The sequence below is a fragment of the Macaca nemestrina genome, chromosome 4, assembly GCF_043159975.1.
Source record: "Macaca nemestrina isolate mMacNem1 chromosome 4, mMacNem.hap1, whole genome shotgun sequence".
NCBI lineage: Eukaryota > Metazoa > Chordata > Mammalia > Primates > Cercopithecidae > Macaca > Macaca nemestrina.
The window spans coordinates 23,057,509-23,083,951 of NC_092128.1; the positions used below are offsets into that span (position 1 = coordinate 23,057,509).

General features: G+C 37.2%; 1 protein-coding gene and 1 long non-coding RNA gene across 4 annotated transcripts in view; one reads left to right on the top strand and one right to left on the bottom strand.

The window, feature by feature from the left end:
- Window positions 1–24,952, top strand: part of LOC105471328 (myotrophin) — a 49,445-nt gene extending 24,493 nt beyond the window's left edge. The window contains exons 2-5 of one of the 2 annotated variants that reach the window (XM_071094438.1): window positions 925–1,038; window positions 1,867–1,950; window positions 8,799–8,915; window positions 21,684–23,083. In XM_071094438.1, the coding sequence (XP_070950539.1) occupies window positions 925–1,038; window positions 1,867–1,950; window positions 8,799–8,867 (267 nt within the window). In that variant the 3' untranslated portion in view covers window positions 8,868–8,915; window positions 21,684–23,083. Of the gene's footprint in view, window positions 1–924; window positions 1,039–1,866; window positions 1,951–8,798; window positions 8,916–21,683 lie in introns of both variants that reach the window. The other variant, XM_011723770.2, reaches the window with a different exon arrangement.
- Window positions 17,240–26,443, bottom strand: part of LOC112424844 (uncharacterized) — a 153,745-nt gene continuing 144,541 nt past the window's right edge. The window contains exons 1-3 of one of the 2 annotated variants that reach the window (XR_011621940.1): window positions 25,134–25,452; window positions 19,353–19,505; window positions 17,240–17,984 (exon numbers count right to left, since the gene is read on the bottom strand). This is a non-coding gene — a long non-coding RNA (uncharacterized lncRNA). Of the gene's footprint in view, window positions 17,985–19,352; window positions 19,506–25,133; window positions 25,453–26,443 lie in introns of those variants that run through there. The other variant, XR_011621939.1, reaches the window with a different exon arrangement.

Sequence of the window (26,443 nt, forward strand, 5' to 3'; positions counted from 1 at the left end):
TAAATCTCTGTTACTAGCTGAACCACAAAAAGTTATTTAACCTCTTTCAGCTTTAGACTTTTCATATATTAGATGGAGGTTTTCTCTTCTTGGGGTAGTTTGAAGATTAGAAATAATGGATGTACCACAGTGCCAGATGTGTTGCAGCTGGTCCATAGAGAAAGTAGTCATCATTTTTAGTCTCTGTTAATCTTCAGTGAATGAAAATGACTTTTTTAGACTTAAGTTCATTTTTCTGGCACTGTACCTCCATTCATCACCAGGATTGTCATGTTCTTCTGAAAGCCCCGAGGTCCTTTTTTTATAGCACTTGTATTTTGAAATTATATGTTTAATTATGTGATTATTAGTATCTGCCCCCCAACCCCAGATGGTAAGCTTCATACAGTCAGGAGTCATGTCTGATTTTGCTGACCACTGTCTTCCTACTGTCTAGCACAGTGCCTGCAACACAATTGGACTTTACTGCATGTTAAATGAAATAAATTCTTAATACCTAATACTGAAATTACATTGTGATATTGATGACTGCCTACATCAAAATGGGAATCCTTTCTTTGAAGAATTAAAATACATGTAATATGAACTGTGTAAAACATCAGTGCTTGAACTCACTAGTCTTTTGTGGTCACATATTGACATTATGCTGATTGAACTCCTTAGAAATGGAGGACAGTAATGTATTTCATTACATTTATCATTGTTGTATATTGTTTTCAGCTTAACTAATCGTGGCTTGAATTTCCATCATACTGTATGTTAACTCTTGTGCAGAATTTCAAGTTTTTGGTTATTTTATTTTGCAAGAAATGTTAATTGTTTCATGAAACACGGCTTTAAGAAAGTAAAAATATCTGGTGCCTCATTGCACTTCTTCAGTCTTCCATTCATATAAGTATTGTTTTCATTTGCTTTTCTTACAAGGGAGAAGATGTCAACCGGACACTAGAAGGTGGAAGGAAGCCTCTTCATTATGCGGCAGATTGTGGGCAGCTTGAAATCCTGGAATTTCTGCTGCTGAAAGGAGCAGATATTAATGTACGTAGAGGACATGATCATTCTTGAAAACAATTTCTGTTAATATGCTATAGGTAATTGTTTTCTATAGATTATAAAATAGTTATTTGTAGAAACTTCATTTTAAATAAGAATACAGTCTGAAATTATGCCACATTGCCTGTAACTTAGAAATACAGAGGTGGGATTTTTAAAAATAAGCCAAAAAAACTGACTTTTTAAAGCTGACAAAAATTGAAGGTTAGGATGTTTCCCCCATGGCTGTTGCTTTTCAAGTTCTAAAGCTTGGGGAGTTAGCACTATCTGTGGGTAACAAATGGCTATGATGTAATAAAGCATAGGACTCTGCAGTCATAGGCTAAATCTGAACTGGATTATTGGACAAAGGTCAATGGGCAAGTGGTCAGAAAAGTGCCGTCATCTTCCAACTTTAGCCTTTTGTAGCTTCTGTATTTCAAGGGATGCCATGCTGTCTGGCCTTTTTACCTAGTCATTGGCTGTGTTTTACCCCGTCTTCCTTTACTGGACCACATTGGCATTTCTACAGTTGTGGGGAATCAAGGCTTAGAGAGGCTAAATAACAGTACCACAGTAAGTGGCAGAGCCAAGATTTGAGCTGAGGTCAAAGCCCTGCTCCCTATGCTCTACTACTCCGACTCCTAAGGAAAGACATGGCTCATGGGCCTGGGTCTCTGGTGGCTCTAAGAGACTAGACACTTGACTCTGTGGATTTATTTATTTATTTGTAGAAAGGCAAATAGGTAAATCTAGTAAGAGTTTTCTAGTTAAAACTAGAAAGTAGGAAGAAATGAAAAACGGATAAGGTTATCTCTGTTTATTATTTCGTAGGCTCCAGATAAACATCATATTACTCCTCTTCTGTCTGCTGTCTATGAGGGTCATGTTTCCTGTGTGAAATTGCTTCTGTCAAAGGTGAGGTCAATTGCTAATTGTATTGCTTTTTCTATTACTGTGTTTAAGCCAAGTATTTGCTTGTTAATTTATTTGAATTTTGTGTGGCAGCTGGGACAGAAAACTGGAAGCAATATACAAAATTGAGGTCTAATGCTTGCTACTCAGAATAGCCCCTAAACTGTTACCAGTTTGTGGTAGGTAAGGAGCTTGGGTGAATATAAATCATCAGTCTCCTTTGTCAAGAAAATATTTTACACACACAGAAATCAGCTTGAAATAACCATTGTACTTGATGATATAGAAGAATGTCATTTTGGACAGTAACACTTTGTGGACTGACACCAGGTTCATACACCATGCTTTGAGTAGCACTGGTTTGAAATGTATACATTTCATTTTCTGGAATATATACCAAGCAAAATGGTTTAGAGGTAGTTTGCTATAAGTAAGGACTCTCCAAGTTATCTGGTTTCTTGATATGCTTAAGATAGTGGTAAATTCGGAGTTTTCCTACCTTTTTTGTCTTTGCTATTATAAGCCCTTAGATGGAGTTCAAAATCCAGACTCAGAAATTAACCATTTAGTTGCAGCCATTCTAGGTGTATTAGATGGATCCTACAGATGTTGGAAAGCAATAAATCTTCAGAAAATATTACCAGTTATAGTATTATCACTAGTATTTAATTCCAGCCTTGTCAATGGGCAAGTGGTCAGAAAGTGCAGTCATCTTCCAACTTGTCATTTTATGACCATACTCTGGAAAGTGTTGTTTATAATATTTCATTTGGGATCTTAAGCCCTGCTAAAAGAAGCAAGAGAAAAACAGAAATTAAATGAGTAGATGTATATAAAGCATTTTGCCACAGTGCCTGATACATAGTAAGTACTCAATAAGTAGTAGCTTTTATTGTAACTAAGGCTGAAGAGGATTTTATGCTTTGTAGTGTCAGCTTCAATAAGATACGAAGAAAATTGGGAAAGAAGATAGCACATTTATCTCAACACTTTATTGACAACTTTGTAAAGACATGGTTCTAAACACAGTTAATTTGAGTCCTCTAATGAGAACTAGGGTTTTTCTATGCATAGCTTCATGTTAACCACAATTGCTGGATTTCTTTAAATATGTTTGTTGTTTGGGTTTGGGTTATATATCAAGAGCAATTTTTATACCTTACTGATATGAATGATGCATTTGTCCAAAAGCCAAAATAAATGGAAATATTATTCTTTGCCACTAGTGGATCCAGCATCTGTGATAGGGTGTGCTCACAAAGATTTCCAGTCACTGTCTTTCTCTTTACTCTTCATCCCTCCCCAAGATCCGTGAAAGGATTACAAAGTACCCTTGAAAGCTGCTAGATAATTTCATCCCTGGGAAATATTTTTGCTTACTGTATCAAAAACAGATTTGCTGTTTATGAAAGATTTATATAATTTCAATATTGTATTAGTTAGGACTCTGTCTTGCAAGTAACTGAACCCAGCTCAGACAGGCTTAAACAGTAAAGAGATCTTATTAATTTATATAACTGTACAGTTGAGGCACAGCTTGACCCTGTATTTAAGATACATGACCATGATCTGATTTTTTTATTTTTATTTTTGGCCTGTCTCAGGTCTCTTCCTCAGCATTGGCTTTAGTGCCATGGCTTCAGCCTATCTGCTAGCTCTCAAAAGAAATGGAGGACTCCCTCCTTACCCTTCTTTCCCTCTCTCTTCCTGACCTTTTTTTCACCCAGCCAAGGGTTTTGTTCTCTGAAAATAAAAACCTCCATGGGATCATTTTTTGCTTAGGTCCCTGGTCATTTACTCAATGAGCTGCCCTCAATGTACTCTTTCCTTCTAACCATATCTCAAACTGTAGATCAGAACAATTTTTCTTTGTGTTAGACCTCTCTCTCCTCCTAGGAAAAACAAAACAGGATATAATTTTTATGCTATAGAGAACCCAAACCATTGTTCTGTATTCCTTATTCCCAAAACATGAGGCTTCAGGTCATTGAGACCTTGTGGTTGTAAGTTTCCATTGTTAAAGAGTTGAAAACATTAAATGAGTTCCTGAAGAGTTGGCTTGATTTGCATGTACATTAGGCCCTAAGATGTCATCCCAGAAGGTTCTCTATGTGTGTACTGTGTTACTAAATTATTGATTGTGAATTGTCTTACTTTTAACTAGTTTGTTTTTTCTTTTGCGTATGCCCATTTTGTTCTTTTGTGTCTGAACCTTGACTTTTTTTAGCCTAATAAGTGACATTTGGAGATAGCTATGTTGGTAGCAGACCATTTGTAACCATGTAGAGCTGTTGTATTATATGAAAGAGATTTTCTTCTTACCTTTTTGAAATCAGCATAGTACATTTTAGTTCTGCTTTTTCAAAATTAATTACTTTGATTTTATTATTGCATAAGCTTCTTTAATGGATACCCTGTAGTTTTGTTAGGCAGATTTTTTTTGAAAATTGATTGTACGCTTTCAAAAATTCTTAGTTGTTAAAACAGAGCTGTTCCAGTGCATCTTTTGAAAGTTATAATCAGTGTTTATATTAAGTCTAGTTTGTTCTACCTTTTATCAAAAGTAGAATTCTTATGGATTATTATGACTTCACTTGAAAAGACTTGATTTAAGAACTTTCCAGATTCATTGACATTTCCAATATATTATCCAGTTGATTTATCCTTAGCATAGGAAAAAAGGCAAAATAATAAACAGGGATTTAGAAACTCAGTATACAACTAATGAGGGAGAAATCAGAAAAACAAACATGATTGCTAGAATATTTGAAATCAAACTTTATATGATATGCTGTATCATTTATAAATTATAAACCCAAATACTTAGGTATTATTATCTCTCTTTTATGGACAAGGAAACGATTTATCTCAGGGTGGTCTAACTGCTTGAAAGTCAAATACAATGCAGTGGAATCAAGATTTGTTCCAAGATGTAGGATTCAGCAGCCCGTGTTCTTACTATACTTGAAATTGCCTTTCAGAATTACTGTCAGGACAGTTAATGAGAAATGGAACATGTACATATCTGCAGGTAAAAAGACTTGTGACCTCATTTTTAATTGGCAAGCTGGTAAATGAGAAAAATGTAGAGATCAACAGATGGGAGGCTTCCATTTCCAAGTTTAGGTCTGAGCACATTCTGTGGTATTCCCTTTTTGCCCCCAATGACAGAAAAGATGTTTTTAAACTGAGTTGATCAGTATCTACTTTGGACCAGAAGAATTGGATCCATCAAACAAGAAATTATAAGGAAACCTTGAAAGATAGAAAACAGGCAGGGTAGGGCCAAAGAAGAAATTCCCAAATATGAGCAAGAGAGTATTGTTGCAAATGGTAAGAGCTGATCCAAGGCCACTCCCAGAGGTGCCCAGTACCCCCAAACAACAAATGGAGTGATAACTCGGATGCACTTCAGGAAGAAGCAAATTAAACCCAAAAGGAAAGACTGAGATGCAAGAAGGGGAATGATAAGCAAGAAGTTCGTACGAATTAGTATGTGGATAACTCTAAACAAATATTTAACACTGAAGTTTTTAAAAAATAAGCTGGAACCAAATAAGGTAAATAATATGAGATGATCAAAGCTTCTGGTATTTTCACCGAATCCAGAGTACCTGAGAAACATGGTAAAACTAGCAAGAAGAAACAAGGGAAAGGAGGCAGATAATGCAGCCTCAAGAAGCGTCCTAGAAGAGATAGCAGCAGCAGAGGAATGAGTGTGTGAAGAAGCTGATGTGAGTGTGTGAAACAGACACCCATAATAGAAAAGTAGCAACTGACCAGTACAGCAGTCTGTGGAGAGGCCAAGCCCAATGCCTGTTTTTATCAAAGCAATAATAGGCAGCCTGTATAATCGTGTCATTTAGAATTATAATTATCTCAGTGAAATAAGGTTCCCCTTTATTTGCCCTAAAAAATCTTAACCAAGAAGTTTTTGGAATGAAAAGAGTACTTAAAAGGTGGTATTAAAAAGTCCTTCAGTTCAAAAGTTGGCACACTTTTTCTTAGGCATACCCTTTTTGCAAAGGTGTGCCTTTGCAAACCATATGGTCACTGACGTAACATTGCCACAGACAATACATAAACGGATGGGCATGGCTGCATCCCAGTACAACTTACATACAAAAACAAATACCCAGGCCATAGTTTGCCAACCCCTGCTCTAGCTCATAAATAGTTTGGAATTTATAAGGCACATTGTTTTAAAACCCTGACCCTCAGTGGTAAGATGATGCTTCCTAAGTGCTACAAGGTGAGTGTGTATCCTTCTGGATGCTTTTATTAGACTATGCTAGCACTTTTTTTAATGTAGCCAAACAAGAGTTTATAGGACACTTATCTGGGATTTTCATTGTTCATTACTAAACTGGTCTTTCTGATTAAAATCTTAAACGCTTGAATAATAGCAAGGTTGCACAAACACATTAGAAGGGGGCTAAACATGAAATCATATTCTTGAATAGTATTAGCTGATGGACTTTCCCAAGTTCAGAGTTCATTTACAGTAATCCCCCTTTTCTGCAGTTACCCATGGTCATGATGAGTACGTTACTAAGATACTCTGTGAGACAGACACCACATTCCCATAATTTTATTACAGTTAACGTTTATTAACGTGTTATAATTGTTCTATTTTACTATTATTTCTTACTGTGCCTAGTTTATAAATTAAACTTTATCATAGGTATGTATGTATAGGAAAAAACATAGTGCAGTCATGTGCCATATAATGTCATTTCAGTCAACAGTGTGCTTATGGAGGTGCTGGTGTGAACAAACCTACCTCACTGCTGGTCATACATAATACTTGGTAATGACTATGTTATATGTTTATGTATTTACTAGGCTTTTTATTATTATTTTAGACTAGAGTTTCTTCTACTTATTAAAAAAAAGTTAGTGTAAAAGAACCTCAGGCATGTACTTCAGGAGGTATTCTAGAAAAAGGCATTTTTATCATAGGAGTTGACAGCTCCATGTATTCTCTTGCCCCTGAAAACCTTCCAACGGAACAAGATGTGGAGGTGGAAAAAGTGATATTGATGATCCTGACCGTGTGTAGGTCTAGGCTCGTGTGTGTTTGTGTGTGAGTTTTCAACAACAAAGTTTAAAAAAATTTTTTTAATTAGAAAAAAACTTACAGAATAAGGATATAAAGAAAGAAACTATTTTTGTACAGCTGTACAATGTATTTGTGTTTTAAGCTAAGCTTTATTACAAAACAGTTAAAATGTTAAAAACATTTAAAAGTTTATAAAGTAAAAAAATTACAATGAGCTAAAGTTAATTTATTGCTGAAAAAACAAAATTTTTGTTATAAATTTAGTGTAGCCTAAGTATACAGTGTTGGTAAAGTCTGTAGTAGTGTGTAGTAATGTCTTAAGCCTTCACCTTCACTCACCACTCGTCTCACTCAGAACAACCTCCAGTCCTGCAGGCTTCATTGATGATGAGTGCCTTATACAGATGTACCATTTTTATCTTTTATACTGTATTTTTACCATACCTTTTCTATGTTTAGATACACAAATAGTTACCATTGTGTTACAACTGCCTATATTCAGTACAGTAACATACTGGATATAGGTTTGTAGCCTAGGAGCAATAGGCTATACCATATATCCTACATGTGTAGTAGGCCGTATCATCTAGGTTTATGTAAGGACACTCTATGATGTTCACACAATGACGAAATCCCCTTGTTAAGTGACATGTGGCTGTATTTATTAGGGTTCATTACTGTCTGTGGTTTCAAGGCATCCATTGGAGGTCTTGAAATATGTCTCCTGCAGATAAAAGGAGACTACTGTATTTTTCACAGTTACATATAATTGGACATCTTAATATAGTTTTATACTTTAAGAAAATTCTTTAAGAGAAATAATAGTAGTTTGCCTGTAGCATTAATACACTATCATGTGGCACATTTATTTTCATTTTTTTGTTTGTTTGTTTTTTTGAGACGAGTCTCCCTCCGTCCCCCAGGCTGGAGTGCAATGGCGTGATCTCGGCTCACTGCAACCTCTGCCTCGCAGGTTCAGGCAATTCTCCTGCCTCAGCCTCCCGAGTAGCTGGGATTACCACACCCAGCTAATTTTTATGTTTTTAGTAGAGATGAGGTTTCGCCATGTTGGCCAGGCTGATCTCGAACTCCTGACCTCAGGTGATCCGCCTGCCTCGGCCTCCCAAAGTGCTGGGATTACAGGCGTGAGCCACCACGCCTGGCCTCATGTTGTACATTTCTAATACTAACAATACATACAATATTTAAGATTTTATTTTCTATAATACTCATTAAAATTCCATATAATTTATATAATTCCTTATAATTTTAATAAAGAATTTTAAGTAGTTCAGTATTCCTAATCCTAAGGAATACTATTTCTAAATAATCAACTATGGGGTATTATGGGGAAATATCCTAAATATTTACTTCTTTTATCAATCATTTAAAGATGTTATATTTGCTATAATTTAGAATTTAGACAGATAAGCTTTCAGTCATTTATGCTGATGTGTTTACACTCCATGCCTTGTGTGGTATATACTGCTATTTAAAATGACCTCTCAGTAGCCTATAGAAATACGAATTTTTATAAATAAATAGGAAAAATTGTACCCCAGCATGAGAGAATCAAAATCTCATGAGTTGAGAATTTAATGAAAGTTTCAAAACATTGTAATTAGTTTTATTCTTAGGTTACAAAAATAAGCTGACAGCATACTTGTTATTAATAAGCTATCATTTTGTTACTAGTGATATTTAGCATACTGAGCTATGCCTAAGAGGAGAAAGCCCAAAAGAATAGCTTTTTTGTTTTCCTTTTTTTCCTCTGCTTCTGTGTCAGAAGAATTTATCTCCTCAAGAAGCCAACTCTAATCTTACAACAACAACTATATGTGTATATATATACCACTGATGGTTATGCAACGCTAATTTTAGTGACTCAGCTGCTTCAGACCACTCTGTAAGTTAACTATTCCTGGCTTGAGAACAAAGGTATACTCAACTGCATTCTTACTTAAAGGAAGTCAAAATGTTTTATGTCATGTATAATTGCTATAGAGATTAAAAATACTGAAATTCAGTCTGCTGAGGAAATAGAAAAAACCATCTTGTCTGGCAACATTCATGTTTTTGATAAATATATTTTCTGTGCTTTTTCTTTTTAATCAAGCAGCCAGTTAGTAAAACTTGAATACCCCTCTCAAGTATCAGCATTGTTGACTCCTCAGGGAAGTGTCTGTGGTGCAGAATGTGCTACTTGAATTGGGAATCAAATTGTGTAAGATATAAGGGCTGAAAGTCAGCCCTTTTCAGCACAAGCAAATTGGTGTGCTTGCAGGCAGAACAAATATTTACTTGAATTACTATTTGTTACTTGAATTACTACCATACCTCCAATAAAATCTGAATAGCTTCAGATATTCTCACGCTCACATTTTAGGAGTATTTGGAACCCCAAAATTCTGTTCCATATAACATGGTCAAGTTGGGTTTCAAAAAAGTTTTAGGACTGGTATTCCTCAAAGAACTCAGCAGTGCCTTACTGAATTGTCTGATTTTTAAGAAACCGTGTCATAAAGGGCCTACCAGAATGATATATCTACAAGATTTGCGCCATAAATAACTGAAGAACCAATTGTTAGACTGTTTTGATAGGTTTCACAAATGTCATACCCAAGTATGCCCACTGTGTAAGTTCATTGTTGTTAACTATTTAGCTTTTTTAGACTACAGCACATCATTTTAGCTTCTGTTAGTGATCTATGCTATGTGCTGGGGTGCCACACACCTACACATACACAAGGTTAGTTCCCAGTTCTGCTTCTTAATAACTCTGTGGGTATGAGCAAGTTTAATATCTCAGCCTAAGCTTTCTCTTCTGTAACATAGGCCTGTACTTATCACATAGAGTTGATACGAGGATAAAATAGCTCACAGTCAGATGACATTTCCAATGTACAAGTACAGTTTTGAGGACTTTGTGTATATGAACTCATTTAATCACCACAGTAGTCTTATAGAGTAAGTATTTTTTTATCCATTTTACCATTGGGGAAACAGGCACAAAGCAATTTAGGAAATTTGCCCAGCATCACAGAACTAGCAAGAAGGGGAGTTGGAATTCAAATCCAGTCAATTTTGCTCTAGAGCCTTTGTCTGTAACCATTACATTATACTGCCTCTCAGTATAGCCAAGTACTCAAGTGAGATAATGTGTATAAGCCACTTGTTGAAATGCCGAGCACATCATAAATTCTCAGCAAGTATTAGGACTGTTCAGGATTGATGGGCTTCTCAGGAAAGGAAAGACTTGCTATACGAATGAGGGTTCCCTGAAGAAAATAAGCTTTATGAGAAGAACTTTGTTTCAAGCGTGGACATACTTTTTCATCTGAAACTTAGGATGTGCCACCTCTTAAGTAATATAACTGCAGCCGGGCACAGTGGCTCACGCCTGTAATCCCAGCACTTTGGGAGGCCGAGGCAGGTGAATCACCTGAGGTCAGGAGTTCGAGATCAGCTTGGCCAACATGGTTAAACCCCATGTCTACTAAAAATGCAAAAAAAATTAGCCAGGCGTGGTGGCAGGCGCCTGTAATCCCAGCCACTCAGGAGGCTGAGGCAGGAGAATAGCTTGAACCAGGGAGGTGGAGTTGCAGTGAGTGGAGATCATGCCATTGCACCCCAGTCTGAGCAACGAGAGTGAAACTCCGCCTCAAAAAAAAAAAAAAAAAAAGTAATGTAACAGCTTAGTATCTGAATGTCCTTGAAGAGGAGCAATTTGAAGGCTCATTTGTGCTTTAACCCATCCTCTTAATTCCATGATGAATTTTTCTCTGAAACCTTGAAATGATCTTTCTACTCATGCTAAATATGATTGCTATAGAGATGTTAAAATCATATTTTTACTAGAGGTACCATGAGAACAAATCCAATACCATTATATATGCAACTGAAAATGAACTATAGTTAACTGTTCAAATAAGGAATAAAACGAAACATAAAATGTGTCTCATTGCTCACATGTGTGTGAGTCTCATTTGTTAGTTTTTGTCATTTAGACAAAGTTTGAGCAGCTGCTTGGAAAACTTGAAGTATCTGCCTGTTTAGATTTTTTTGACTGACCTTGGGCAAGTTTCTTAACTGAGCTTGAGAGCCTGTCTACAAAATGGAGTTAACAATGCCTACTTCAGGGGACTGCTGTGAGAAAAATGTTGTTACATATTTGTACTGTGACATTAAAAACTCAAAACTGCTACAAAAAATGTAAGGGATATAACAATCACTGTGTTTTGTATTATATTAGACGTTATAGGGTATCCAGAAATTGTCTTTACTGTCTCCTGTATCAATATGTAAATTAAATATGAAATTAAGTGTACTATGAAATCATCTTGCACCAGTAGATAAAACTGCAAAGTATGTATAATTGTAGGTATTTGAATAATTTTTTAATGTCACTAAATACCAAATCCATTTTTAGTAGTTTCCAAAATTGAATTATACATGTGAGTTCTATGGTAATGGTAATATTTAAGTATATATTTAAACAGTGTAAGGTTTTAAGATTCTGAATATTTTTCTCATAGTACCAGGGAACTACAGTTGCCCCAAATCATGAGATAATGGAGTTCTTTGTGAGTATAGCACAGTTTCTCAAGACTGTTCTAAAATGCATATAAATTGATTCAGAATAATTGACAATATTCTCATGATACAGTATTACATACTTAGACAAGATAGTATTTTTTAAAAATTAATTTTTCATTTTAATTTGAACGCTTGTGTTCACTAAGGGTAAGATTTCTGTTACTATGACCCAGATGTGAATTTTTTTCATTTATTTAATATTCATTGAGCATCTGCTGGCTACCAGGCATTATCCTAGGTATTAAAGCCACAGGGACAAATATAACAGGACCCCTTCCTTCATGGAGCTCAGCCTAATTTGGGGAAGATATACCTGTTAACAGTTAATTACAGACTGTGGTAAGTTCCCTAAGAGAGGTGGAGTTTAGCCATGAGTAACAAAAACCCTTACTGCAGTGATCTAAACGCGAAAGTCTGAAGGTGTGCAGTCCAAGGCTAAGTGACTGGCTCCACTGTGTATGTTGTTGCTAGCCCACACTGCATAGGACAGGCCAAAATTAGGTCAGATAGCCACCTGTAGCTTGAAGGGAGTCTGAGGATTTCATTTTTTTTTCAACCTCTGTAGTAGAGGAAAGCAAGGAAGAACAGATTGGAAGTGGGTTGTGTCAGATGCTGAGTGAGCTACAGTATTGACCTGTGATCTCCAGGGCACCAGCTGCCTGGGAAATCCCAGCAGGCTTCACAGAGAATCTAACAATTGAATGAGAGGTAATTGGGTGGTTCCAGGGAAAGAACAAAGAATGTCTTTGATCCTTTACATTTTTCGAAGTCTTCATGAGACATTTAATATCAAAAGGAAGTACACACTGTATTCATTTAAATACTGGGGATATAGGAGTTAACAAGGTAAATAGATCCTCTGCTCTTGGACACCTCATTTTCTAGAGGGAAGACAGAGTAAACAGGTATACAAATAAATGTAACTTAATTTCAGGTAGTAACAAGTACTGTGGTGGGGGGGGAAGAAACCTTTGTAAGGGTAAAAAATAACTATTTTGGATAGAAAATTTCTTAAGGGTATTATATACTTTTCTCTTAAGCAGAGTAATGAGTAACGGCATGGTGATTTCCTTGAAGCCTTACCAGCATGCAACCCTCGAGGGGGTCTGTTGAAGTTTTGGTTAATTGTCCTGACACTAGCTAAGCTTTAGCAGGGCTCAATCTTGGTTTCTTTCTTACTATAGTCATGTCAAGCTCTTGTCAGATGTTGTTGTTGTTAGTGTGACCGTCTTCAGTAGGCCCTGTCTCCTTTCTATTTTCTGTTTCTGATTTTATTTTGACTGAGAAAGTCTGTATTTGAAATAAAAATTTCTGCCTGAGGATGCCAGCATGCTTCTATGGAATGATAAAGAGCTTAAACTCTGTAAAGCTGTTTCAATGGTTTTTTAAAGTTTTATATTCACATCCTATCAGTTCAAATCAACATAAGGTTGCTGGAATCCTTACCTGATAAGTATCTGTCATAAAACCTTAAACTAGAAACATTGCAAATATTCCTTGAATTGCCTTTAATCCTCAACTGCAGTCTTAGTCCTTTTTGTATTTGATTCTAAATTGCTTTCTTTCCAAAGTGAATTGACCATTCAAAACCATGCTTGCTAAAGAAAATTTTCTGAAGTAATTGGTTATATTCCAAGGGGGAAGGGTATGTGTGTGTTTATGTGTATATGTCGATAGGTAAATCCATATGCATATATAGAGAGAACACACAGTTTGCCCTCCATAGCCATAGGTTTTGCATCCATGGATTCAACCACAGATCAAAAATAGATTCAGAAAAAATAATAGCACAGTAATTAAAAATAATATAAATTTAAAAAGCAATACAGTGTAACAACTAGGTGAGCCTTGAACAATGCAGGGGCTTAGGGTTGCCAATCCCTGCACAGTCAAAAATCCACACAGAATTTTTGACTCCCAAAAAAACTAATAGATTCCTGTTGACTGGAAGCATATGATGACATAAACAGTCAACACATATTTTTTGTATGTATTATATACTGCATTGTTACAGTAAAGTAAGCTGGAGAAAAGACTATTAAGAAAATCATTACAAAGACAAAATTTACTATTCATTAAGTGGAAGTGGGTTACCATAAAGACCTTTTGTCTTTATCCTCATTTTCTTTGCTTCAGGTAGCTTGAGGAGGAGGAATTGGGGGTTAGTCTTGCTGTCTCAGAGGAGGAAGAGGTGGAAGGAGGGACAGAAGAGGCAGGCACACTCCATGTAACTTTTATTGAAAAAAATCTCCTTATAATTGGACCTGCACAGTTCAAACCCATGTTGTTCAAGGTTCAACTGTATTTATATAGCATTTACATTGTATTAGGTATTATAAGTAATCTATAGATAATTTAAAATATACAAGAGGATGTGTGTATGTTATATGCAAATCCTAAACTATTTTATATAAGGGATTTGAGTATCCAAGAGGGAGTCAGGAACCAATCCCCCTCACACACAGAGGGATGACTATATATATAGATGACTGTATTTATATGTGGTTCCAGAGAGAGAGAGAGAGAGAGAGGTGTGTGTGTGTGTGTATCCAGTTAGCACTTGGATATGTATATATGTGTGCGTGCATGTGCGCACTAATTTTCTGCCTGATTTTATAAATTTTGCATGGAAACAAAGCTGCTGGTTATTCTGTCATTTTATCAGTATAACTCTAAGCAGCATCTTCAAAAACCTTGACAAAAGCCTTTTGTCAATAGAACGTCAGATAACCTCTGTAGGAGTTTGAGAGTTTCATCCTTAAAATGTTACTAGTCCAGTTCTCTTGGCCTATTTGTACATGCTAACAACTGATAATGTTCAGTGGAATTAGGCTATCTGAAGTAAGAAGTAGATAAAGGTGACAAGCAGGTAAAGATACGTTCTTGTTGTTTCATGTGGGTATATCTTATCTTTCCAGCTAGATTGTAAATTATTTATGGGTGGAGATAGCATGACTTGAAGTTTTTTAAAACATTCTCCATGTTTGAACTCACACTATCAAATAATACTTGATTATCTACAAGTGTGGCATCTGAAGATCAATAAATTACTTGCAATGTCTTAAAAACATTTACTGCCTAGAATGACAAACAACCTGTCTGTTTGGGTCGCTTTAACTTGGTGATAGCAACCTTTTTCTCCCCCAGAAAACTTCAGAAAAATCAGCAGAATCATGCTCTAAATATAGATAAATGAACCTAGTTCTGATTCTCATCAGATGTCAGCAATAAAGGGACTTCTATGTTGAAATTACCTGAAAATAAGTATGTTATATAGTGTGCTAGTAGGCAGGCGGCCTATTCACAATGGATATGCTTTGTTGATCTATTCACAGCAGTCTGTCTTTAAATCTGCCTGATTCAATACTGTAATTATTTTATCAAGTTCCTTATCATATATTTTTAGTTCCCATTTGTATCCATTTTTGTTTTGTTTTGTTTTGAGATGGAGTCTCACTCTGTCACCCAGGCTGGAGTGCAGTGGCGCAATCTCGGCTCACTGCAGCCTCCACCTCCTGGGTTCAAGTGATTCTTCTGCCTCAGCCTCCCCAGTAGCTGGGATTACAGGTGCCTACCACCATGCCTGGCTAATTTTTGTATTTTTTGTAGAGAAGGGGTTTCGCCATGTTGACCAGGCTGGTCTCGAACCCCTGACCTCAGGTGATCTGCCCACCTCAGCCTCCAAAAGTGTCGAGATTACAGGTGTGAGCCACTTTGCTCGGCCTGTATCATTTAATAAACATTTATAGATTACTTCTTATTGGGCCTGTGCAAGGCCTTGGGATTGCAAAGACTAATAAGCCTTGTTCCTGCCCTCAGCATAGTCTGGTAAAGGGAGACAAATATGTAGAACAGTCAGTGCATTGAAGCATTGTGGTTGCTGTGACAAGAGTTATATGCAATATGTAAAGACCTGAAGAAGAGGGCAGTTGTGGTCTTAGGAAGTTAAAGGGATAGTGTGTTATGAATAAGAATGTCATTACAGCTCCAGGTACCACAATTGTAATTTCATAAAGCAGTTGACACTTGAGCTGAACCTTAGAAACTGAGTGTCTAAGGGTCCAGTAGAGAATTGGGGCACCGTCCCAAGCAGAAGCAACAACGAGAAAAGTCACAGGGACAAGAAAGAAACCATGACGTATTAGAGTACAGCACGTTGTTTGGCATAGCCACACAGTCAGGTAGAAAGGATTTAGCAAGGCCTATGACTAAAGAGGTAGGTAGGGAACAGATTTTGCCTTCATGTGTCATGTCATTTATCTTTATTCTGTTTCATGAGAATGCCATTAAGGGCTTTTAGGTATTATGAACAGTATGATCAGACTGGCATTTGAGAAAGAACATCCAAACATGTGGAGTCTGAATTACAGTTGTATAATTAAAAAAAAAAAAAAAAAAGGGCTGGGCACAGTGACTCACGCCTGTAATCCCAGCACCTTGGGAGGCCGAGGCGGGTGGATCGTGAGGTCAGGAGATCGAGGCCAGCCTGGCTAACACAGTGAAACCCCATCTCTACGAAAAATACAAAAAAAAAATTAGCCAGGCATGGTGTTACAGGCCTGTAATCCCATCTACTCAGGAGGCTGAGGCAGAAGAATTGCTTGAACCCAGGAGGCGGAGGTTGCAGTGAGCCAAGATTGTGCCACTGCACTCCAGCCTGGGTGACAGAGCGAGACTCCATCTCAAATAAAAAAAAAAATAATAATAATAATAAAATAAAATAAAATATCATTGCATCAAAATGTTTATACCTGAACTAAAAAAGTGATGGTAGCAATGGAGAACCAAGGACAGATGGGAAATGTTAATAGTATGGTCTGAAGACTAAGTAAATAAGAACTGCATACTGTCCTCCACATCTTCTGGAAGATGGTAGTGTTCTTCACCTTGTTAGAGAATATTGAAAAAGGAGCAAGGTTTATAGGAAAAGATGATTACAGATTCCTTTTGGGAGAGGTTGAATTCAAGGTATTTATGGAACTTAAAGTAGGTAAGTCTCAAAGCCAGTCCTCAGAATGAGGACAATAAAGGTTGGACATGGATGAGATGATTAGGAAGAACATGTTGAGCAAGTTATGAAGAGTGTTAAAGACCTGAACCTTGTATAAAGGATAGCCAGAGAAAGTAAAGGGAGGCAGGGGAGAGTAGAAGGAGTTGGTGCGGGAGGGAGAGGCAGGCTAGGCAGGAGAATGTGGAGATAATACTGTCTTCAGAGTTAGGACAATAATGAGTTGGGAATAAGACTATCATCACTGTTCAGATACCATATATATTGACTAGACTTGGCATTTAGAGGATGTTAGTGACTTATTTCAAAGTGTTTTCAGAGCAGTATAGGTCAGGTTGCAAATTGTCTGCCATGTCTGATTTTTCCTTGTGCTTTAGAAAGAAAACCCCGGGTTGTAGTTGTCCACATGGCAGCCTAAGTAGTCCTTGTGTCTCAGCTTTCCTTGCAGTTTTAATTATGGCTGTGTGTCTAACTTTTAGGCTAATGAGATGTGCACAAATGATGTGTGTCACTTCCAAATCATTACAAAATATGAATCCACTTGCTATGGACTTTTCTCCTTATCTAGAAGGCTAAAAAGAGATGTAGGATGAGCCAGCTCCAGCATATGGATGAGGAGTGTACCCATGGAAGATCAACAGAATGGAAGGAACTTAGGTCCTTAGATGACCTTAAAGGACAGAGCCACCCTGCCAACCTCTGTGTGCTTAGCACTGAGACTGTTTTATGAGCAAGAAATAAATTAACTTAGTTCAATTCATTGTGTTTTAGATTCTCTCTGTGGTAGCAATTTACCTTGAGAGTAACAAATTGGTTCATGAATTAGTCTGTTCTCACACTGCTATAAAGAACTACCTGAGACTGGGTAATTTATGAAGAGAAGAGGTTTAATTCACTCACAGTTCCTCAGGCTGTACAGGAGGCATGGCTGGGGAGGCCTCAGGAAACTTACAGTCCTGGCAGGAGGCAAAGGGGAAGCAGTCATATCTTCTCAATGGTGGCAGGAGACAGTGTGAAGGGGGAGGTGCTACACACTTTTAAGCAACCAGATCTCATGAGAACTCTATCACAGGACAGCACTAGGAGGGTGGGGGGTGGTGCCAAACCATTAGCACCCGTGATCCAGTCACCTCCCACCAGGCCCCACCTCCAACATTGGGAATTACAGTTAGACTTGAGATTTGGGTGGGGACACAGAGCCAAATCATTTTAATTCATAAGTTTGTGGGACTGGGGAAAACTCAGGCTGCTACTGTAAGTGTTACCTTCTGATTCTGTCATTTGTGAGAATTGCACAGGGTTGCAGTATTGGAACAACAGAAAATGACTAGTCATATTAGGCTGCTAGGTGCCACCATGAGCAGTATTTACCTAGAAATAATTTGAACATCACTTATTTTAACTATAAGAATTGATAAAAACGTAGTTTTTACATGCCAGAATATAAAAGTTAATCTTGACAAAATAGAAAAGCTGGCAAATTAGAAGGTGAAGGGAGTGATGGGAAGGTTGAGAAAGTATCTTATAAAATTATTTTATGAGAACTGATGGAACAAGAAATAGAGGTTTAAATAAATATCGTTTACATTTATAAAGAAAGTATTTTAAGTATAAGAAATTGTGAGGGTCTAGGGAAGGGTGGTAGTGATGAGCTAAAGGCTTATCTATGTAGCAGGAAGTCAAAAGATAAAATCTAAAGTTATAGCTCAAATATCAGCATGAGTATATTATTTAAAGTTATGCAAATAATTAAAAACAATTTTAAAATGTTTTCTTCAAGGAAGGGATAGGGCCAAATACACTTAAATTCTTCAGTTACTGTATCAAGTACCAAAAAAAGTTGTTTTAATATTCTTACCTATATTGACAAAACCGGTTCATCTTTTACTTTTTTAGAGCAACTGGTTTTACTTTATTAAATTCATTCTTTCTTAATTTATTTATTTATTTTATTTTATTTTATTTTAGACTGAGTCTTGCTTAGTTGCCCAGGCTGGAGTGCAGCGTCATGATCTCATCTCAGCTTACTGCAACCTCCGCCTCCTGGGTTCAGGTGATTTTCATGCCTTAGCCTACGGAGTAGCTACGATTACAGGCGTGTGCCACCACATGAGGCTAATTTTTGTGTTTTTAGTAGAGATGGGGTTTTGCCATGTTGGCTAGGCTGTTCTGGAACTCCTGGCCTCAGGTGATCCACCTGCATAGGCCTCCCAAAGTGCTGGAATTACAGCTGTGAGCCACTACGCCTGGCCTTAAATTTATTCTTAAGTATTTTATCCTTTCTGATGCTGCTACAAATGGAATTTTTAAATTACATTTTTGAATTGTGAACCTTTTATCATTATGAAATGTCCTCTTTGTCTCTAGTAATTTTTTTTATCTTAAGGCTTCTTTTGTCTGATATAAATATAGTCACTCTACTTATAATTACTCGGATCATTTTTTAAACAAGTATATATGTATACATATTTAGAACAGAAGAGTAGAAGGAAAGACTAAGATGTTAACATTACTTGTATCTAACCTATAGAATTATGAGTTTTCTAAGTTTGCATCATAATTAGGAAAAAGGTGACATGCACATTTTAAAAATATTTTATCTAAATACTTCTGGTTGCAAATAGCAGAGATAAGTCAACAAGCAGAAAAGGAATTTTTGAAAAGCTACTGAAAATTTTTCAAAGGAATTTTTGAAAATTCCTTTCAAAAAAGGAATTTTTGAAAAATCGACAGGAAAACCTGGGAACCAGGCTGAGAAGAGACTGAGCTGTGGCAACTGCAGGGCTCTGGGTAGCGGGAACTTCTCAGCTGGCTCATCGAAGGTGATGCCCCAGAAATGAGCTCTGACTTCTTCTCTTCCCTCTTTTGATCTCTTCAGTCAAGATTCAGAATCTAGGAGAGAGTATTCCGCTTGAGTTAAATAAATCTTTGAAATTTGGTGAGGAAAATAAGCATCTCCATTTTACAATCCTAGGACTACAGAGGACACTGGGAATGGGTAAGGGGAACAGAAATACACTTACCATGAATATGATCTAGTATTTGGTAGCACAACAGGGCTACAGTAAATTGTTAACTGTTATTAACAACTTACTGTTTACAATTGTTAACAATTTACTGTGTATTTTAAAATAAGTAAAAGAGCGGAATTAGAATGTTCTAACACATAAAGACGTGATAAGGGCCCTGATTTGATCATTACACATTGTATGACTGTATCACAACATCACATACCCCATCAATATATAGAACTGTTCTGTACCCATGATAATTAAAAATTAAAATGTTAAAAAACAATAGGGGACAAATGATTCCCCGAGATGAAAGTAGGGTGCTGCCATCAAATGGAGGGAAATAAACTCCGGTAGCTAAAAAGCAATAGAAGTTCACTATAATATGTAACTGCTAATGCAGAATTACAGTTTATAATGCGAGTCATAAAAACAGCCATCAAAATGAATAAGAAATAACTTATCCCAGTTGTCCCTTAACCCTTGTGGCGGGACTCATAGCATTGAAGTTCTCATGCACTGATGTCTCTTCCACTTGACCCTGAATTCCGTGTCTTCCATGAAGCAGTTAAATTCATTTAGAAATGAGGAAATAGAGACTTTTATAATAATACTGAGGAGGACTTTGTGATCATTTCACACTTCCTAGAATGTCATCTCCTTCCTGATTTACTAACCAATTAGCCTGTACTCCTCGTCAAGACTCAGCTCAGGCTTTTTACCTCATCTCGGAAGACTTTCTCCCTTAAAATGCCCTCCTGCCACCTCCTGTTCTGATTATGGACCACTCATCCCTGTTACTGTTCTCTTCTCATGGTGGTGTGTTGGTTGAGTTGTCTGACTCTCATACCATCCAGACTGGCAGACTCTTGTCTTATTTTCCTTTGATTCTCCAGTCCTTTACACAGGATGTGCACATTAAACGTTCAGTAAATATTTGTTGAGTGAATGGGTGGATTTGCCAAAGAAAAGGGAAAGGCATCCCATGTAGAGCCCGCATGGATAAAGGCGTGACACATGGCAGGAAGGAACTGGTGGGAAATTCTGTAGGATTAGAGCATGGAGAGGTTAACTGGAGAAGAGACTGGTAAAGTTGACCAATGTTAGCCTCTAAAGGACCATGTATGCCAAGTTTAAACAATTCTGTAGGCGTCAGGAACAAGCAGAAGAATGCGTGAGATTTGGCAAGGGGAGTGGGTCAGGACTCTAGAGATTGTGTGGTGAATAAATACTGGCTGGAGCTAGAGCTGGTGAAGAGAACCCTCAGATGGTAGGATGTTGTCTCTGGGAGTTAAGAATCAGACCTGGTTTGGGAGCAGATTAACCTACCATGCACCTAGGCACTTTTCCAGGTCCTGGGAGTACAGTGGTGAATTACTGCCCCCATGGAGCTTTCATCCAGAAAGGGCAGACAGACAAAACATACAGGCACAAAAGGGCACACACACCCTCTCAAAACCAGAATGCCGTGTTGCAGATAAAATGTTCCAAGGCAGCACTGTGCAGGTTAAGCGTTCAGAGCGGTCTGGTATCTGCACTGAATATTTCCCTACAATACTGCAGGGAACCTTCTTATAGTCTGCCTCTCATTTACTGCAAAGTTTTTACAAGTAAAATGACCAATACTGTATATGTTCTTGATGTAGAGTGCATTAAGTATTATATACAAAAAGTGTTTCAAATAAGAAAAAATAATTTGTCACAGAAATACTTTAGCAAAGTGATTTACTTTTTCCCCGTTTCATACTGTGCATAGGGATATTGTTTTTAAAGCCTAATTAGATAAATATATGATAGTATAAATAAAAGCCAGTGATTGCCTGGGTTAATTTTGTAGCTTACAATTCTTAGTGCCTGAAAAATAATGTGGCGTTTTTACAACATTAATCCATAACATTGCCAGCTTTTTTGTTTTTCTGCAGTAGAATAGTCTCCACTAGTAAAGGAATTTTTAATTCTTGATGTAAACATTAACCTGTGCCATGCAATCTAGTCTTACATTTTCTTCCCCTAGTTGTGGGCTCATTTAATGATAAGGACCCTTTCCTCTCTTTTCCAGGGTGCTGATAAAACTGTGAAAGGCCCAGATGGACTGACCGCCTTTGAAGCCACTGACAACCAGGCAATCAAAGCTCTTCTCCAGTGATGGATGGATGGACTGATAACTTGGGAAGAATGACTCTCCTGTGGCCTCACACTGCTGCCTGTCTGTCTGTCACTCTCTATCTGCCAGCTTCTTCAGCTAAATACTTTAAGAGGGGTGAGGGGAGAGAGAAATTCATAACAAATCAGACTACCGGAAAAAAAAAAGTGTTTTGGAGGAGGGGCAAAAAGAACCATGATCAGGCTTTTACTGGGATTCCTGATCAAGTAAGCCTCTTCCCTTTCTAATACACCTTATACCCAAGGGAGAGCAAAGACAAAATACACCAGTATCATTTGACCTTTTCAGCTCCCTAGCTAATTTATTAATTGATTGTGTTGAAGGTCTGATTCTACAAAGGCCAACTCGACATATTTGGTAGCCCTAACTGTGTGAGCAGTAGTGGCTGCTGTGATGTAAACTTAGGGTGCTGAGATAAGCAATTAGCTCTAGCCTTCTGCCTTAAGAATGCATTCTACTGGGGATTTCCTGGCATAGTTAAGAGCGCTGCCTATAAGGTTGGTGACCAAATCTTTCCTCAGTGACTTTAAGCTTTATGTGAAAGCTTAGTTAAGGTGAGGAGGGGCACACTCCTAAATTGCTGGATGACTGAACTTTGGATTTTCTCTCCCCTTTCACATGGATTTCATGTCTCTTTAGATAAAACTGACTAGTTTTATTTATAAAATCTTAAGTTTTGGAAGTCTAAAGGAGAAACCATTCCAGTATGCATATTTTTTTCTCCTCTAGATTCATACATTTATATAGCATTGAAACACTTTCAAACTCCTGCTGGTAGTAAAAGGGGATTTAAAAATAGAATCATAGCCATAAGCCTGTTAGTATCATATAAAGAGAGAACAGTTATCTTAGTACCTATGGATTTTCTTTATTTGCTGTTTGAATGGATTGACCTTGGTTATGTGTGGAAAATTAAGGAACATTCTTTGGAATGCCTCTCTCAGACCCATCTTGGATGCTGATTACTTATTGCACCAAAGCTATCACTGGGGTGAGATTTACTGTTTGGACAAATTTAGCCCCATCCCTTCAAAAATACACTTGTAACCAGGTTTCCCAGAGTTGTTGATAGGCTTCTGCTGAACATATGCCAACCCACCTACATAATATATTTTTGTTGCTTTTATAAATCATGCATCGCATAAAGTGTGACAACTTCAGAATGTATTCTCTGTTCTTAGAATACAGTGCCCTAAAATGGTGTTCTTATGACTTGCAGAAAATATTTACACGTATTTCCAAATATTTATTTCATGAGCAGTACAGCTAATTAAAATATATAAGCTTAAATTTTATATCTTGCATTTAAAATGTTAAGATTCCTTTGACTTGCCATCCATATAACCTTACTAAAAATATTAAGAGTTTTTTCTTAGCCAAGTCATGCAATAATTGAATGTACCTCAAATTTTTAGAGCGGGGAGGGTGGGTTAGGGACTGATACTCCCTAATAATTGGGTAATAATTGAATTGATTTTTAAAGGCAACGTAGCATTCTACAGCAGGGTTAAACTATTACCAAGAACAGTCACCCTGGTTAATAACAAGTTTTACTGATCAGTTGCTGATTGGTTGGTTGGCGTGTGGGCGTGTGGGTGTGTAGGTGTGTGTGGGTATGGGTGTGTGTGTGTATCTTTCCCCATGAGCCCTTTTTGTAATCCTGTGGCTTTTTCACTTACAACTAGCCTAACCCTGTAATTTTCCTATATCCAAGAACACAATCACAAAGTAGTGGTTTCAATACTTTGTTGTATTTGGCTAATTTTGCTGTCTTAATGCAGCCTATTAAGAGTTGGGTTAAAAATCAGTAATCAGTACTTCATTACATCACTGAACTAAAATATGGAGACATCCTCATTGAAAAGGGAGGGCACTCTATCAGTCTGTAACTATCAACGTAGTGCAACAGGGTGTTTTGATACCTTTGTTTTCACCTCTTGACATAATGCTATTTAAAGGCTTGAATTTTTTCCCTTTACATAATTTTCACCTTTACTTTCGAAGTGTTTTGTTGTAGTTGGCTATTGCAGAGAGTGCATTGTCCTATCATTCCTAAACCTGGTCTGCTTTCTACATTCATGGTATGGAAACCATGTAATTCTTTGTACAGTTTATCCTGATGTTCCTTGTAATGCAGTAGAGGCTATTTCGCCTTCCCTCTTCTTTCTCAACCTTTTTGTAAACCCCATAATTATGAAGCTATTGCTTGAGAAAATAACATATAAACATAGAATAGAATAGACTGACCAAGATGGTTCACAGTTTCTTTTTTTAACTAGGTTATTTATAATGTATTTCTGAACCACTTGGCAGACAAATTCACAACACTTAATGTTCATATTTTGAGTAAAGGAAGCTAAAACCATGTTTGCTTTCTGGTACTACATGCATTAGCAAAAGGTTAAGTAAGTTTTGTTCTCCACTGAAGTAATACTTAACATCTCAGAAAAAATCTTGCATGTTCTGTAGTTTTGTATTAAATCAGTCATTTCATATGCACTATATCAAGTACAAACAGGTAGTTTACCTGTTTATAGTAGTGTACTAACAAAGTCTCCCTTGCAGCTTCAGACTGGTATCTATAGGCTTCTCGTTCAAATACAGCACTTGAATATCCCAAGTAGTTCTTCTACGCATAGCTCACCTTTCTAAACCCAGTTAAGCATGGAAGAGAGGTAGTAGGTAGGTGCAGTGTGTGGAAGCTGCAGACAAGTAGGCCTTTTATTCATTGATTTCTTTTCCCAAGTACTGGATTTTAAATCTATATGTATCTATTTGATTTTTTTTCTAATATTTCAATTGAGCTGCTGTTTTCTTCCATGCAATATTGTATACTCAATTGTGTATAGAAGAAGCTGGTGAGAGTGCCCTCCTACATAAATAAGCAATTGCAGTGTTTTGCATGCAAAATATAAAAAATTTAAATTGTCCTGATTCTATTTTGTAAATGGAGAAACAATCATATCTTTCTAAGCAGTAATGGAGGAAGACTAGTGCTTTGTGCATTTTGATATATTTGAGTTCATTTTTTCCACAATGTCATACTTTTGACACAATTGGGTTTCTCATAAGTATCCTAGTTCATGTACATCCGAATGCTAAATAATACTGTGTTTAAGTTTTGTGTTGCAAGAACAAATGGAATAAACTTGAATTGTGCTACAGCTAGTGTGTCAGCAGCATTTTTCTCAGTTACTATCAATTTCGTTTTGTAGTCATCTCTAAAACTATACCAGAAGCTTGATTGACTCAAACATTTAGTTAATCTAAATTAATGTATCCCACTTCTAGAAAAAAAAAAATGGAGAGAAAATAAAATATAGATTTAATTGAAGTAAACCTTACCAGTCTTTGAAAGGATTTGCTTTTGTGTCAGTCTCCTGACATTGTTTTACTATAACTTCAGTAATGCTCCTGGTTGACGGGGAACAAGGTATAGCCAACACATCCCAGAGCATCAGGATCTTCAGAGGGGTTGAAGAAAATGAAGTCGTGGTTAAACCTCTTTGATCCTTTCATTGCTCATCTAAGTTGCTCCACATTTCTTGGAGATCTGCATTTCCCAAACTCAACTACAAGCACCTTTTTAGAGTGTAATTTTCAGGATGATCACTTTGAACCTTAAAACTGAACAAAATTAAATACAAAATTAGTTTGATTGTGTTGTAATCTTGTCAACACCAGGAGACTATTCGCAGTTTACTTTTAATGATAGAAAAAAATATGTGCAGATACTAAGTTATAGCAAAAGCTTTGTTTTAGAACTTTCACGTTGTTGACTGAAGTATAAATGGGGACCATGTGCGGCTTTAGGGGGAAGTGTTTACAGAAAATGTTTGAAGTTCTCATTTTAAGACTTGGAATCTAGGACCGGCGCAGTGGCTCACGCCTGTAATCCCAGCACTTTGGGAGGCTGAGGCAAGGGACATCACTTGAGCCCAGGAGTTTGAGACCAGCCTGGGCAACAGAGGGAAACTGAGTCTCTGCAAAAAATTAAAAAACAATTAGCTGGGTATGGTGGCAAGTGCCTATAGACCCAGCTACTTGGGAGGCTGAGGTGGGAGGATTGCTTGAGCTTGGGAGGTTTGAGGCTACAGTGAGTGAGCTGTGTTTGCGCCACTGCACTCCGGTCTAGGCAACAAAGTAAGACCCAGTCTCAAGAAGAAAAAAGAATTGGGCTCTATAAAGAAAGTTTAAATCTGGTTAAATACGTTTTAAAGGGAACAGAGTCGCCTTATATAATGATTGAAGAACAGACCCACATATATGGATGGAAGGCATACATCTGGTAGAAAGAAAGAGCTTAGAGGGGAATTAGTTTGCGATTAGAGAATAGCTGTCATAGGACTTCCATGCAGCACAGTATACCAGACCACCATGAGATTATTTTTTTCCTCTTTCTGTAACATTGATTCTCAAAATGTGGTCTCTACACCAACAGCATCGCCATAACCTGGAAACTTGATAAAAATGCAAACTTTTGGACCCTAGCCAAGACCTACTGACTCAAACTCAGGCTGGACCCAACAGCCTGTGTTGTAACAAGCCCTCTAGGTGATTCTGATGCATGCTGAAGTTTGAGGACCATTGAATAAGACCATAAGAGCAAGAAGTAGTTAGCCTATATATAGATGCCATCAGAAATGACTTCCTAA